At 38.9% G+C, this 14,610-nt stretch overlaps 3 protein-coding genes across 3 annotated transcripts in view; 1 reads left to right on the top strand and 2 right to left on the bottom strand.

Moving 5' to 3' along the window:
• Positions 1-3,175, bottom strand: part of pak5 (p21 protein (Cdc42/Rac)-activated kinase 5) — a 44,058-nt gene extending 40,883 nt beyond the window's left edge. Inside the window, exon 1 of the mRNA XM_016448866.1 lies at positions 3,094-3,175. The gene's annotated coding sequence lies outside the window, so the exon portion shown is untranslated. The remainder of the gene's footprint in view (positions 1-3,093) is intronic.
• Positions 3,176-8,207: 5,032 nt separating this feature from the next.
• On the top strand, positions 8,208-13,484 carry LOC107659822 (galectin-3). Its single transcript, XM_016448868.1, has 5 exons — positions 8,208-8,267; positions 9,768-10,233; positions 11,316-11,404; positions 12,781-12,952; positions 13,077-13,484. The coding sequence occupies exons 2-5, from the start codon at positions 9,781-9,783 to the stop codon at positions 13,233-13,235; spliced, it is 873 nt and encodes a 290-aa protein (XP_016304354.1). The 5' UTR covers positions 8,208-8,267; positions 9,768-9,780; the 3' UTR covers positions 13,236-13,484.
• Positions 13,485-14,547: 1,063 nt separating this feature from the next.
• LOC107659794 (mitogen-activated protein kinase-binding protein 1-like) overlaps positions 14,548-14,610 on the bottom strand; it is a 28,035-nt gene continuing 27,972 nt past the window's right edge. The window contains exon 29 of the mRNA XM_016448822.1: positions 14,548-14,609. The gene's annotated coding sequence lies outside the window, so the exon portion shown is untranslated. The remainder of the gene's footprint in view (position 14,610) is intronic.

The raw sequence follows: 14,610 nt of genomic DNA, 5'->3' as shown, positions 1-14,610 counted from the left end.
ATGTTTTGTACATTCCACTTGCGCCTGTGTCTTTTGCAGCTTCTCATACATAACGCGGTGTAACTTAGTCATGAGGTGCTAGTTCACATTTAAAAAAATGCTTCTACAAACAAAGTTTCATCTGAAGATATGGTCTTGTTAAAACCTGGAAAAGTCAGATTTTCATGATATGTCACCTTTAAAGATTACTAAAAGTGCAGTATGCAATACAGACAGCTAGTGGTTGAAATCGGTACTGCAGTCTAAATGCATAATATTGGAGAGTCCTTTCTCCTGCTCCTCTTTTTTAGGGTGTGTTCACACTTGTAGTTGGGTTCGTTTGGTTCATTTGGTCAGGACCAAAAAGGAAAATGATACATTTGGTTCTGGTCCGCTTAGTGTTCACATTGGCATTTTTGACAGCGAACCTAAAGGCATAGTGATATATTATGCTGTTACATTATGATTATATATTCAGTGGCATAAAATGGTCTTTAAAATGACAATAATATCGCTTATCACAATTATTTCTGGGGCAATATATCGCACACCAAAAAGTTGTTATCGTGACAGGCCTAATCACGCCCGCAGAGATGTTTCCGCTAACACACACACTCACTCATACACACACACACACACACACATGGCAGCGTTCACACTTACTCAAACGAACTGCACTAACAGAGCAATCACACCAGGGTTCGTTTTAATCGAACCAAACATGACGAGTGTGAACGCACCCTTAGACTCGATGCTCAAGCGGGTTGCCAGATTGAGGAAACCCGACAGGAATGAGTGCAACTGACAATAAAAGGCAACCAGTCTTACACTGTAAGTCGTTGAGTTGATTTATCCACTTTTTATAGAGCTCTTTAGATGGATGGCGAGGCTTTCTAGGTCGGGTAGAATCTGTGATCTCTGACCCAATACGTTCACTGGCATCTATGACTGCAATTCACTGCCTTTTCCGCCAACTGGCAACTCAGTGTGTTGAAATACTATTGGGTAAATTGTCAGTGGGCGGAGTCACACATACCAAAACAAAAACAGACATTCTGACACAGAACGCACATTTCAAAGCAGAATAATTGGCTGCAGCATTGTTTTTCATAGAAAGAAACATGTGAACTTAGCATGTTTCCTAAACATCTTCAAACATATCACAGTATTTTTTGCTTTGTCACAGTCAAAGTAATTACATACAGCAGCTTTAAAAACAACTTGAGCAGCAACAGCTGCTGAGCTTTTGTTGAGCTTTATTCTTCACAGCTCCTCAATAATAATCCGTACAGCACAAAACAATGACAAACGTAAATGTGAAAACGACTGAACTGTTTAATCTGCTGTCCTGCCGTGACTTCAACAGCATCATAACTATGAATAAACTCCTGCAGATGTTCAAACACTCATAAATCATTGTACACGTGTACCGAACGCTGTCTGACATCATTCACAACTCACAAACCCCGCGGCGCAAACATCTGCAGTCCTCTTCTGCTGCGCTCGTTTCATGCGTTATATTGTTGCATGTGTGTTTAGGATTCAGAGTAATGTGTGTGCAGTTTATTATATCATCTCTAGCAGCTGATCATAAATCACTCTTTAATTACAGACAGAAGCAGCAGCATTAAAGCAGGATTACTGAGCTGCTTGTCCCATTATAACTCAAGCACTGGACTCAAAACTGTGTTTCTTTGAACAGACTCTGGAAACTGATTCATTCATTCACACGCCAGCGCTGCTGAGAGAGCGCACTCACTGGAGTATGATCTCTGATCTCTGCTCACTACAGCAAAGACACTCACAGTTTACATTAACAGTACGTAATGCATTAGCCAACAACTGAGCAATGCATTTGTTACATTATGCATCTTTCTTAATGTTAATTAATAAAAACACAGCTGTTCAATGCTCTGATTCCTCGCCATAAAACCCAAGAGAACATCTGAAAACGAGACGCAGAGACAGAAAGCGAGTCAGATCAGAGGCATTTCACTTCAGATGTCACTCTGTGATGTTCTTAAAGTAACATCACATGTTATGAGAAAATGGGAAGGTGGAACACATCAGCTGATGTGATTAATAATGCATACAGATTTATGCTTTATACGTTAATTCACCCTGTACGTTCACTGTTTATGTAACTGTTGTTTTATTGTTTTTAATTCGTACAGTAAGACAACTGCAAATGGTTCAATAATGACTTTGTTCAGCGGCTCATCCTCAGATCATCCAAGATGTAGATGAGAGTTTGCACATTACTTTCTTTATGTTTAAGCTGAACGTGTAAAAATAATAAACTGTCATTTCAAAATTAAACTATTGTTTTGTCTTCAAATGCTTTTTCTCAAAAACTGAGCTCAGATCAGTGAGACCTGTGATCAATCAAAAAGATTGAATCCGAGATTTGGTGATAACAAGAGATTTACAAGAAGGCCGCTCATTTTTGACCTGAACACCTGTACGTGTCGAACATTCAGCACTTACACAATCCAACACTCGACATTAATGAATCAAAACCCAACATGCTATTTAAACTAACCTGAAATATTATTCATGTAGTAACATCTAAATGACTGAACCTGAGCTAGGGCTAGGTACAAGATAATCAAGATTAAAAATATATATATAATATATATTAATATATTTTATATCACTTTTTTAATGTGTGTGTGTGTGTATATATAGTACTGTGCAGAAGTCTTCGGCTGTTGATCTGATCTGATCATCATCAGTCCGTCTGATTACATGAAGAAACAGAAGAAACTGAGACAGACTCAATCCAGAAGAACTGAGGACACGACTCCGAGACGCTTCAGAAACCTTCCTGGCAAAAGGAATGTTTGGAAATGTGAACTGATATGAACTGACTCACTCACACATCACACTCACACTCACACACACACACACACACACACACACAGACATTAATCATGCGCGCTGGAGCCGCGTTCAGCACCGAGGACAGCGACGGGAAGCGCCGCTCGAGCGTTTAGGCTCGAGCATGAGAGTCGCAGCGCTGTCCTTAAGCGTCGCGTCGCGTTATAAGCGCCGAATCGCATCCAATCGCGCGGCCGCTTGTTGCTAGGAAAGACTGGGATGAAGATTCCTCACCTGCTGCGGCGGGAAGCGCGTCACATGTCCTGTCAGCGGTGCGCTCCGCTGCTACGGGAATGTTGTGTGGTTGTCCGTGTCATGTTATTCTCCGGGACTGATGCTGGAGACTGCGCGCTACATCCGGGCTGCTGGGAAATCACGGCACCTGACAGCCGATCGACCAACCCTACTATGGCGAAGGCTTCAGTATGAATATTCATGATGCAGGCGTTCGCTATTGGACGAGAGTAGCGCGACGTCACTGCCAAACACTTAAAATTCAATACCTAAGACTTCCCATTGGAGGGTTAGAACGTAAGGTCAACGTTGTCTTATTAATTAATAATCATAAAGACTTTAGTCAAGTCAAGTCAAGTCTGCTTTATTGTCAATTCTTCCACATGTACAGCACATACACACAGAGAATTGAAATTGCGTTACTCTCAGACCCTTGGTGCATACAGATAACACTAACAGTAGAACATAAATACAGATATACAGATTAAATATAAAATACAACTATACAAATAAGGTAAAAAAAAAAATAAAAAAACTTTACTTTTATTAATTTAACCTATGATTATATAAAATAACAAAAAAGGTCAAATATTCTGTATTAGTTTTTCGGGCTGCTGGGAAATCACGGCACCTGACAGCCGATCGACCAACCCTACTATGGCGAAGGCTTCAGTATGAATATTCATGATGCAGGCGTTCGCTATTGGACGAGAGTAGCGCGACGTCACTGCCAAACACTTAAAATTCAATACCTAAGACTTCCCATTGGAGGGTTAGAACGTAAGGTCAACGTTGTCTTATTAATTAATAATCATAAAGACTTTAGTCAAGTCAAGTCAAGTCTGCTTTATTGTCAATTCTTCCACATGTACAGCACATACACACAGAGAATTGAAATTGCGTTACTCTCAGACCCTTGGTGCATACAGATAACACTAACAGTAGAACATAAATACAGATATACAGATTAAATATAAAATACAACTATACAAATAAGGTAAAAAAAAAATTAAAAAAAATAAATAAAAAAACTTTACTTTTATTAATTTAACCTATGATTATATAAAATAACAAAAAAGGTAAAATATTCTGTATTAGTTTTTCTTTTTTTTTGTCTACATCAAGGTATCATTCGACAAAATACTATAGTATGACAACTGAAGAACTAAGAACTTCAACAAACCAAGACATTCTACAACTATTTAGAATAGCGGAACGTCGGTATTATTTATTATTTTTAAAACCTCGAAACCACATTGTAAACTAATTGTAGAAACATATTAAAAGCGTTTCATTCAGAGATAAAATTAAAATAAGTCTCGATACATCCGCAAAACTAACCGCAGAAATATTTTGAAAAATGTGATGTTTTTAAAACGTTCAAGACGACGTCTTCGTCACTGAGCGGCATTGGGTTAGCGTAATTAATATTCAGAAAAATAAGCCATCGCCATTGGAAGGTGACCAGTCAACGTCGGCACGTTCTCTCTAATATTCATGAGCTACGCCTCCAGCATGGTAGGGTTTGTACCGTCGAACCAGGCGGCGTCGGATCACAACGCGTTCAATGATAGAAATGAAATAATCTCTCAGAGCTTCACATCCAGCTTCAACGCGTCGCACACAAGAATTCGCTGCGTCGTAAAAACGTCGTCTATATTGATGTGGTGATGTCACCCCGCGTCTTTGGGATTCTGGGATTAAACTCTGACACACGGTACCGGTACCGAATCCAAACACCGCGACTGCTCTCAGCGTTCAGACAGACGCGTCAGATCCGGCGCGAGATTCTACAAACACCGAGGACACGTGACGCGACGCGACGCTCGCGCGCTTAATAACAAGAAGAAAAGACGGCGACGTGAATGACGTCACGACACACAACGACGTCGGTGACGTCATTCCTGTAGCTCCGTCTCTGACGCTGTGACTGATGGTTCTCCAGCCCTGCACTGAGCAATGTTGTCTGGTTAAGATCAGTCAGACTACTTTTAGATTACTTTTGACCTAACTCGTTTATCACGTTGATTTAAACAGGATAATCTTGTTCCACAGTGATATAAAAATGCAAAGAAAAAGAAAATATATTCCATTCTTTGTTACAACAACATTAAGTGCATTAAACATTACATTACTGAATGATGAACTAAAAATCTCAGAGGTATAGTTCAAGTAAATATATGAGCTGAAAGAGGTTTAGCTGACAAAAAAAAAAGTTTGTGAATCCCTGCATTAAATTTAAATAAGAAATAATGTGAATTTGTGCATTTGGATGTGTTTGAAAGACAAAAGCCTAATTCAAATATGAATAGATCTGTGAGGATCGTGTGTTTGTAGTTCAGCCACTGAGGGGCAGCAGACACAACTGTCTGAAAGAGATAAAGGAGCAAAGAAGTGTATTTCTGAAGAATCTGTGAGGATGAAGAGCATCAGACATCTTCACATTCATGCTGTGACGTGGAGTCTGATCTGAACAGTGTCTGTGTTGAGAGACATCAGGTTTAGCAGTGGTGCATGATGGGAACACAACAGGAGGAATCGTTACAGCTCCACAGGAAATGACACAATAACAAAAGAGTGTTCTGTAGACGTCACGTCTCGTATCTCAACTCAAGTGCACTCACTTTATCAAGGGCACGACTGTTAGTCAGCACGAAAGTGATGCGACAATAAATATCGTTTATTTCAATCATTGTCAATTCATATTTTTATGACAGATTTTCATAGTTTAAAATTGAACGTCTGGGTTTTGGATGAGCAAAACAAACCAGTCTCCTCATAAAAGATATTTAAGAAGTAGCAGACAAAGTAGAGAAGGCATTAAAATGAAAGGAACAGTTCACCTAAAACATGAGCTGTAAATGTGCTCGCTCTCAGATCATGAGTGTGTTTCTTCAGTTAAAAGCGTCTTAATGCTGGATTTGTTTCAGCTTTTGTCTTCTCCAGATGTTAACTGATGGACTGGAGTGCGGTGGATTACTTGTGATGTTTTTGGATTCTCGTTCTGACGGCACCCATTCACTTGCAGTGAGACAATGATGCAACATTTCTCCAAATCTGATGAAGAAACAAACTCATCCACATCTTGGAGATCAGGACCTTCTGCAGATCTAATAGAAAAGGACATACATGATTGAGCTCAGATGAAATATGGGAAAGATCACCTGATGGCAGATGTTTCTGTTCAGTAACGCTGGAGACCAAGAGCAGCAGTGACTGCGAGGAACAATGAGTCCTTTAGCATCATGTGATGAGGAACACACTGAGCTGCGATGCGTGTGGAATGTGTTGTGAACACAGTGTAATGGCATTCTGATCCAGCGGCGCATGACTGCTGACAGCAGCGTGCTCACAAGAGACTCATTACAGCACAAACCAGCCACTATACCACATCAACATCCTATCTGTTCATATTCAGAACCAGAACCTAACACACTGCACTGCAACGACTCATGTTCTTCCTCAGTGTTTCTGTCTTGTTCTCCAGTACAAATCTCTAAACATCCTTAAATCAAGACACATTTACTGGAGAAGCACATGACTTCATATATAAGGTCGTTTTTTAAAAAATGTATCAAAATTTTGGATTAAAACAAGAACAGTGTGGTCAAAACAACAACAACGACGAACTAAACTCAAATGGAAAACAAGATTATTTTTCTGACCCAGTTGGTTTTTAAAAATGTTTTAAACATAAATTCACTTCATTGTGATTCATTTTTCAGAAAAAAAAAACAAGATTTTATAGTCATTTTGCATCTCCAGTAAATGTATCTTGTATGAATGTTTAGATATATGTGACCCTGGAGCACAAAACCAGTCATAAGGGTCAATCTTGCGAAACAGATTTATGCATCATCTGAAAACTGAATAAATAATCTTTCCACTGATGTATGGTTTGTTAGGATAGGACAATATTTGAAAATCTGGAATCTGAGGGTGCAAAAAAATCTAAATATTGAGAAAATCATCTTTAAATTTGTTCAAATTAAGTTCTTAGCAATGCATATTACTAATCAAAAATTACGTTTTGATATATTTACGGTAGGACATTTACAAAATATCTTCATGGAACATGATCTTTATTTAATATCCTAATGATTTTTGTCATAAAAGAAAAATCTATAATTTTGACCCATACAATGTATTGTTGGCTATTGCTACAAATATACCCCAGCGACTTAAGACTGCTTTTGTGCTGCAGGGTCAAACAAGACAGAAACGCTGAGGAAGAGCTGCATGTTTTGCATCATGTCAGTAATCCAGACAGATCTGACTCTGGACTCACATGACTCTGTGTAACTGGATCAACTTATAAAACTGCAGGTTACCGTGGAAACCGCTGGACCACTGACCTGTGTGTGTGTGAATCTAATCATCGAGATGCAGCCGCTTTAAAACTTATTGTTTTTATTTCCAGTAAATAATATGCCGTTTTATGACATTTCTTTAATATGAGGTTAAAACTGACTGTAGAACAACGGTTTGACTAGTAAAGAGTTTCTGAATGCCAGACAAACAAAGCAAGCCGGTCATGTTTGTCAAACTCATCTTCTGTAATCTGCTTTATTTGTAAGAGTTTGACCACACAGTCCAAGTCTCACAAACTATCAATAGTGTGGAAGTTGCTGATATGTAAAATATATATTTACACTAAAAAACAAAAAGATTTTCATCCTCAATCATTTTTTTTGTCTTGTTTTTCAGAAAAAATATCTAAACATCCTTAAATGAAGCTATAATTACTTGAGAAGCAAACTTACATCAGATAACAAGACTTATTTTCTTTAAAAACAAATCTAAATTAAGTGATTTTGCACTTAAATCAAGAAAAAAAATGTCTTTCCCTTTAAATAAAGTTGATTTTTCTTACCGCATTTGCAAATATTTGTTCTTAAGCATAAAGTCACTTCATTTTTCAGAAAACAAGACTTATGCATCTTATAATGAAGGATGTTTAGATATCTGTACTGGAAAACAAGACAAAAATGCTGAGGAAGAACATCATTTTTTACAATGTACATATTGTTTCATAAGAGCATATAATGTTGATATTGTGAGTCTCATGAACAAGCATGCTCTCTCTCTGAGTCATAATGAGGAGGAGACGCATATAAACGCAGTGAGACAGATGCTGGTCTGCGGCTCCTCGTGGTTCTGCTGCTCATCCACAGGTACAGTGATCCTCAGCTTCTCTTCTCAATGCTGGAATAGCCAGGAATCATGTCCTGTAACTGTAGCTGTCTATCTGTGATGCTCATCTAATACTTCACTGAGTTTGATGTGGAGAGATTCCAGTCATTAGATCTGATGCTGTCGTTAGTGTCTAAAGATCTCACCTCATCGTTTGCTGTTGGGCTCAAGACTCTTAACTAGCACTGTTTGCCCTTCAGTTCTTAAATACTGGATTAACTTTCACACGTTTAGCAGTCAGATCACTAGTTAGATCACAAGTACTGGTTTAGAATGACAATTAGCGAAGTACATGTGACTTATATTTTAAATCATTTAAATAGCTGAAAAATATTAAAGGATATACACTAATGGTCAAAATTTTAATATCTGTTAAACTGTAATGTATTTCTGTGATGTGCAGCTGTATTTTCAGCATCATTACTCCAGTCTTCAGTGTCACATGATCTTCAGAAATCATTCTAATATGCTGATTTGCTGCTCAAGAAACATTTCTGATTATTATCAATGTTGACAACAGTTTTAGGTTGAAAACTTTTTTTTTGATTCATCGAGGACGCATTAAATTGATTAAAAGTGACAATAAAGACAGTTATAATGTTACAATAGATTTCTATATAAAATAAATGCTGTTCTTTTGAACTTTCTATTCATCTGTGAATCCTGAAAAATAAAATATATCACGGTTTCCACAAAAATATTAATGTTGTCAACATTGATAATAATCAGAAATGTTTCTCGAGCAGCAAATCGGCATATTAGAATGATTTCTGAAGATCATGTGACACTGAAGACTGGAGTAATGATGCTGAAAATACAGCTGCGCATCACAGAAATACATTACAGTTTAACAGATATTCACATAGTCAAATACAGATAAATATTTTGTCAATAATGCAATAGGACTAAGAAACAAGTCAGTTTTTCAGTTCAAGTCAAGTTTTATTAAGTTCCCTCACGGGCTATTTTGGATGCAGTGAAACCGACATACAAGACACATACAAAACATTCTTAAAAAATCATGAATACATACAAATATAAATAAAATAAATTTCCCTACAAAATTCCTTTAGGACTGTTTAACAACCGAATTGCACAGGAGACAAATTTATATCGGTTACTTTTCATCAAATAGCATCTGTGCCATCAAGCCGACAATACTGCCAGAAATGAAGAAAACAGCTATTTTAAACTTTAATACTATTTCACTGTTTTTGTGATCAAATAAATGCAGGCTTGGTGAGCAGACGAGACTTCTTTCGTTAAAATTGAAAAAATCTTCATTATTCCCAACGCATGACCAGTGAGATGGCACCATACTGTCAAACTGGTCAATATTAAGGTGCTAAAGGGATACTAACTCACCCGCCAGTGAACAGTGCCATCATTATCATCATGTGATGTTGTTCAGCGCGTCAGACACAGTGCAGATGGAGTCGGATGAGTGGATCTGTAATGATCTGTGATGGTTTGTTTCTCAGATTCAGGTCCATCATGAGTTGCCCGTCCTCCGGTCAGCAGGGTGTTTACCCACAAACCCCTCAGCAGTGGCCCGGTCAGCCCTGCCCACCCTGCTGGTCCTGCCAACCCACTCAGCCCAACTGGCCTGTTAACCAGCCCAGCACGACCTGGCCGGTCCAACCCACCCAACCAGGCTGGCCCAACCCTCCACCAATCCAACCAAACCCACCAACCCAACCCATTCAACCAATGCAACCAACCCAACCCATTCAACCAATGCAACCAATGCAACCCAACCCTCCAATCCAGCCGATCCCACCAATTCAGCCGAGCTGGCCTGCTCAACTACCCCCCTCGACAGGTTACCTGCCCTCTCCAGTGGCTCCGGCGTGGCACGGTAATCCTGGCCAGCCCGGCTGGCCCGGTCAGGGGCCCGCAGGAGGAGCTCCGAAGCCGTGGCCCCCAGCACCAGCCATCGCTCCTGTAGTAAGACACTGAACCAGCGCTTTACCACAGACATCCATCAATGCAGTGAATAAAACACCGCGAAAGCACTGCTCACACTACACTTACCACCCACTGACTGCCATTCACACGCATGCACAGCTCATGCTAATGCGCTCTCAAACTCTAGCTTGGTGAACTGGTGAATTCATTCATTTAAGATTGATGCATTGAAAAAAAAATGCAGTTCTTCCTCAGTGTTTCTGACTTGTTTTCCAGTACAAATATCCTTAAATCAAGACTCATTTACTGGAGAAGCAACAAGACTGTTAGGTTTTCTGGAATATCTACCAAAAAGAAGTGGGTGTATGCTTAAAACAAGAAAAAATATATATCTGTCATTGCTGTGGGAACAAGAAACGTTTAATTCAAAGGGAAAAGCAGGATTCTGAGCCCACATATTTGTTCTTGTTTTAAGCATAAACTCGCTTCATTTTGACACATTTAAAAAAAACATGACTCAGGATCTTCAGTCATTTTGCATCTTGTATTTATGGATTTTTTTGTTATTTATGATGGAAAATAAGACAACAACACTAAGAAAATCATTTTTTGCAGTGTGCATCACATCGTGATCTTGTGGCTGAATTAAAAGAACAAACTTTAAATCTGCAGGATCGCAGCAACCTGGAGTAGATTGTATATTTTTGCATTTTATGCTAAATTGTTTTTATAAAAGATGCTGCGGATTGTGAGATCATATAAAACCGCTGCAGCAGCTGAAGAAGTTTTGCGCGCACAAAGACTAGTGTGAAATAAACCGACTGATCCGCTTCTAACAGAGGAGAAACATGCTGAGGTCAAAGGTCGTGTGTCCCATCAAACTCTACAGTATTTCAGCACATTCTGAGGATCTGATCAGATCAGACAGATGAAGCACGGACAGGCTGAACCTCAACTAAACCACACAAGATAAAAGAAAAGAGTCATTGCAGGAATTAATTACTGCCTCTTTTTGAAACTCTATGATTGTAATATTCTGAATCAAATCCAGCTGAGAGCCGATGATGTAGAAATATCATTCGCTGACGTTCCTGAGCCTGTTAATGTTTTCTGTTTTTCAGACGGTTCCTTTCAACATGAATTTCCCCCGCGGCATCTACGACAAGCTCATGCTGACTATCAGAGGACAAATTCGACCAGACGCCAAGATGTAAGTGCAGACCTCATTTCTCATTTATTTATGGCTGAATTTCAGAACTTACAGAAATTATAGTCCCTCGCACATCCAAATCATTCATAAAAGCCCAGTATATAAACTTGAAGAAAAACTGATACATTTCACACACTGCATGATGATGTTTTTTATTTGCAACATTTCGGTCAAAGGAACTTCCTCAAGAAGCCAGAGGGAACATGTCAAAGAAGGCCAGAGGAAGCACAACCAGCCGAAACCTTGCAAATGTCACGATGATTTAAAGAGACAGTTCACCCAAAAATAATTGTTCAATCAGCATTTACTCTCCCTCATGTCGTTCCAAACTAAACTAAAGGAGCACATCTTACAAGATCAGATATTTGTCAGCTCGTGTTGGATGCAGGGTTGCCAAGTCCGTGTTTTTTCCACAGAATTGGGCTGCTTTTGTTTTAAACTGCTGCCGTGGGCGGATTTCCCCTCGTGGGTTAAAGGTTTGAAATATTGCATTAATTACATTTGACTGAAATGCTTGTATTGAAATATTTAGCATTCTTCCCGTTAAAAAAAATGGGCTAAATGTAAGTTTTGTGAAGGAGGGTCTCTGGTAGGAAGCCTTAGAGCTGTGTTTATGATCAATGTGCATAACAGTGACTGTAAAATATGTATTTCAGGTATGGAAATGACATATTTTGAGTTTTGATATTTGGGATATAGTCATTGCGCTACTTTGGGCTGTTTTTGATTGGCATGGGCAACCCTGGCTGTATGAAGCAGACCATTTCAGTTTAGTGTAGCGTATGATTTCCAGAACTAAATTACTTTTATTTCTATATAAAAAAAGCAAATCGACAGTGGGGGTGGTGGACACTTTTGAACACACATGATGATGTTGGTAACCAGACAGTTGTCGGTCCCAATGACTTCCATAGTATGAAAAAAACACTATGGGGACCATCAACTGTATGATACATTCTTCAAAGTATCTTCTTTTGTGTTCAACAGGAGGAGGAAACTCTTAAAGCTTTGTAACAACATCGAAGAGAGTAAATGATGGCAGATCCCTGTTGAAAAAAACAGCATATGCTGGTTAGGTATGTTTTGAAGCATGACTGCTGGTTTAAGCTGGTCCTAAGCAACTAGCTCCTGCTCAGGACCAGCTTAAACCAGTTCAAACCATCTTAAACCAGCTCAAACCAGCAGTCATGCTTCAAAACATGGGTGAACCATCTCTTTATGTTTGAGTAGTGTGTGGGATTGTCAGAACTTGAAATCACATCTAAATGACTCCAGATCATAACATGAACAGAATTTGATACTTTGACAAATGGCTTTAGAACCAATCGTTAGTTTGTCGACACCAAAAGTGTCACTAATGTTTCTCCCGCCACAAGGTTCACGATCAACTTCCTGCGCGGTAACGACATCGCTCTTCACATCAACCCGCGCTTCAGCGAGGGAGGGAAGCCGGTTCTGGTCCGCAATCACAAACAGGGAGAGCGCTGGGGGAAAGAGGAGCGGGATCTTCTGTCGCCGTTCCCCTTCATGCCCGCTCATCACTTTGAGGTAAACGACTCGCTGCGAGATCCTCTGCCTAAAAACAGTGTTGAAGCGCTTCCCGTTTATGGGTGGAATGAAAGCAGCAGGACGGTCCAGACAGTGAATGACTGACCCTCACGTCTCTCTGCAGATGAAGATCCTCTGCACCTTCACGGAGTTCAAGGTGGCCGTCAACAACACGCCTGCGTTTGACTTCCAGCACCGCATCAAAGAGGTCAACCAGATCGACCGCATCAACATCCTGCACGACGTCACGCTCACGTCCGTCAACGTGGACACGCTCCCATGAGCCTCCGCGAGCCTAATCAAGCACATTAAACTACAGCGGCGTCACCACACGATTACACTCAGAGACACCCCACATTTGGTCATTTTGACCTGGAGAGGAATTTCTTCTTCACGAAAATGCTAGTTAATGTTTTCACACTGGGCTAAAACTTACTGACTGCTCACACGGAGTATAAGAACTTAACAAAAAAATTATCATTTTATGATTTTTTTCCCCACACCTTGTTTCTAGTCAAAAATGACCAGCCTACAAAAAATTGCTTATAATGTTCTCATTATGCTATATTATTACCAAATACTGAATTCTATCTTTTTGTCTCGTTTCTTATCTATTAGCACAGGTTTAGTTTCTTTTTGCAGCTGATTGATTGAAGTGTTAAGTGAAAGTTATAGAAATAGAGGTTTTCTTTTGCAAAACAATGGGACATTAACTAACAAAGAAACACTAACATCTTTACTTTTATTCTGTCCTATCTGTAAAGTATAACGAGATCCAAATGTCTGAGAAACTTGAGAGTGTGTGACGGTTAAACTTATCATTTGTGATGAATGTAATGTTGTGTTTTACAGTACAACAGAATAACACTAATATAAGCAAAACCCTACTAATAATGAGTGTGAATTAAAGTATTATTTAAAGCCAATGTAAATGAATCATAAATGTCATCTACTTACATATCATATTTCAGTTTATTGTGTAAGAAATCAGGTCAGACAAGCACTGATAACAAATAAATAAAATTCATGGCTGATTAATGTGTCATTATATAATCAAGACAAAACTGCCTATGACGAACTGCAGATTACAGACACATTATTATAACACTAATATAAGCAAAACCCTACTAATAATGAGTGTGAATTAAAGTATTATTTAAAGCCAATGTAAATGAATCATAAATGTCATCTACTTACATATCATATTTCAGTTTATTGTGTAAGAAATCAGGTCAGACAAGCACTGATAACAAATAAATAAAATTCATGGCTGATTAATGTGTCATTATATAATCAAGACAAAACACTAATATGACGAACTGCAGATTACAGACACATTATTAACTTATTTGGCAATAAAACATCAATAAAAATGGACATTAAAAGCAATTAAGCACACAAATACTCTGGCAAAAATAAAAAATATTAACATCAAGAGTAACTGACACGGAACACTTCAGATCATATAAGACACTACAAGTTCAAATCAGTTCAAATTAAATATGCAAATATATGCATGTGAAACACACTCACACACACACTCGTACACACACACACACACACACGCGCACACACTTGCACGCACGCATACACACACACACACTCTCTCTCTCACACACACACACACACTCTCTCTCTCTCACACACACACACACACT

The sequence above is a fragment of the Sinocyclocheilus anshuiensis genome, unplaced genomic scaffold (assembly GCF_001515605.1).
Source record: "Sinocyclocheilus anshuiensis isolate Anshui unplaced genomic scaffold, SAMN03320099.WGS_v1.1 scaffold519, whole genome shotgun sequence".
NCBI lineage: Eukaryota > Metazoa > Chordata > Actinopteri > Cypriniformes > Cyprinidae > Sinocyclocheilus > Sinocyclocheilus anshuiensis.
The sequence above is the reverse complement of the archived record's forward strand: the minus strand, read 5'-3'. Positions and strand labels throughout refer to the sequence as shown.

Coding starts and splice junctions, on each gene's coding strand:
- LOC107659822 (XM_016448868.1), top strand. CDS start 9,781: ATGAGTTGCCCGTCCTCCGGTCAGCAGGGTGTTTACCCACAAACCCCT. Junction 10,234..11,315: donor CACCAGCCATCGCTCCTGTA/GTAAGACACTGA, acceptor TCTGTTTTTCAG/ACGGTTCCTTTCAACATGAA. Junction 11,405..12,780: donor ATTCGACCAGACGCCAAGAT/GTAAGTGCAGAC, acceptor TCCCGCCACAAG/GTTCACGATCAACTTCCTGC.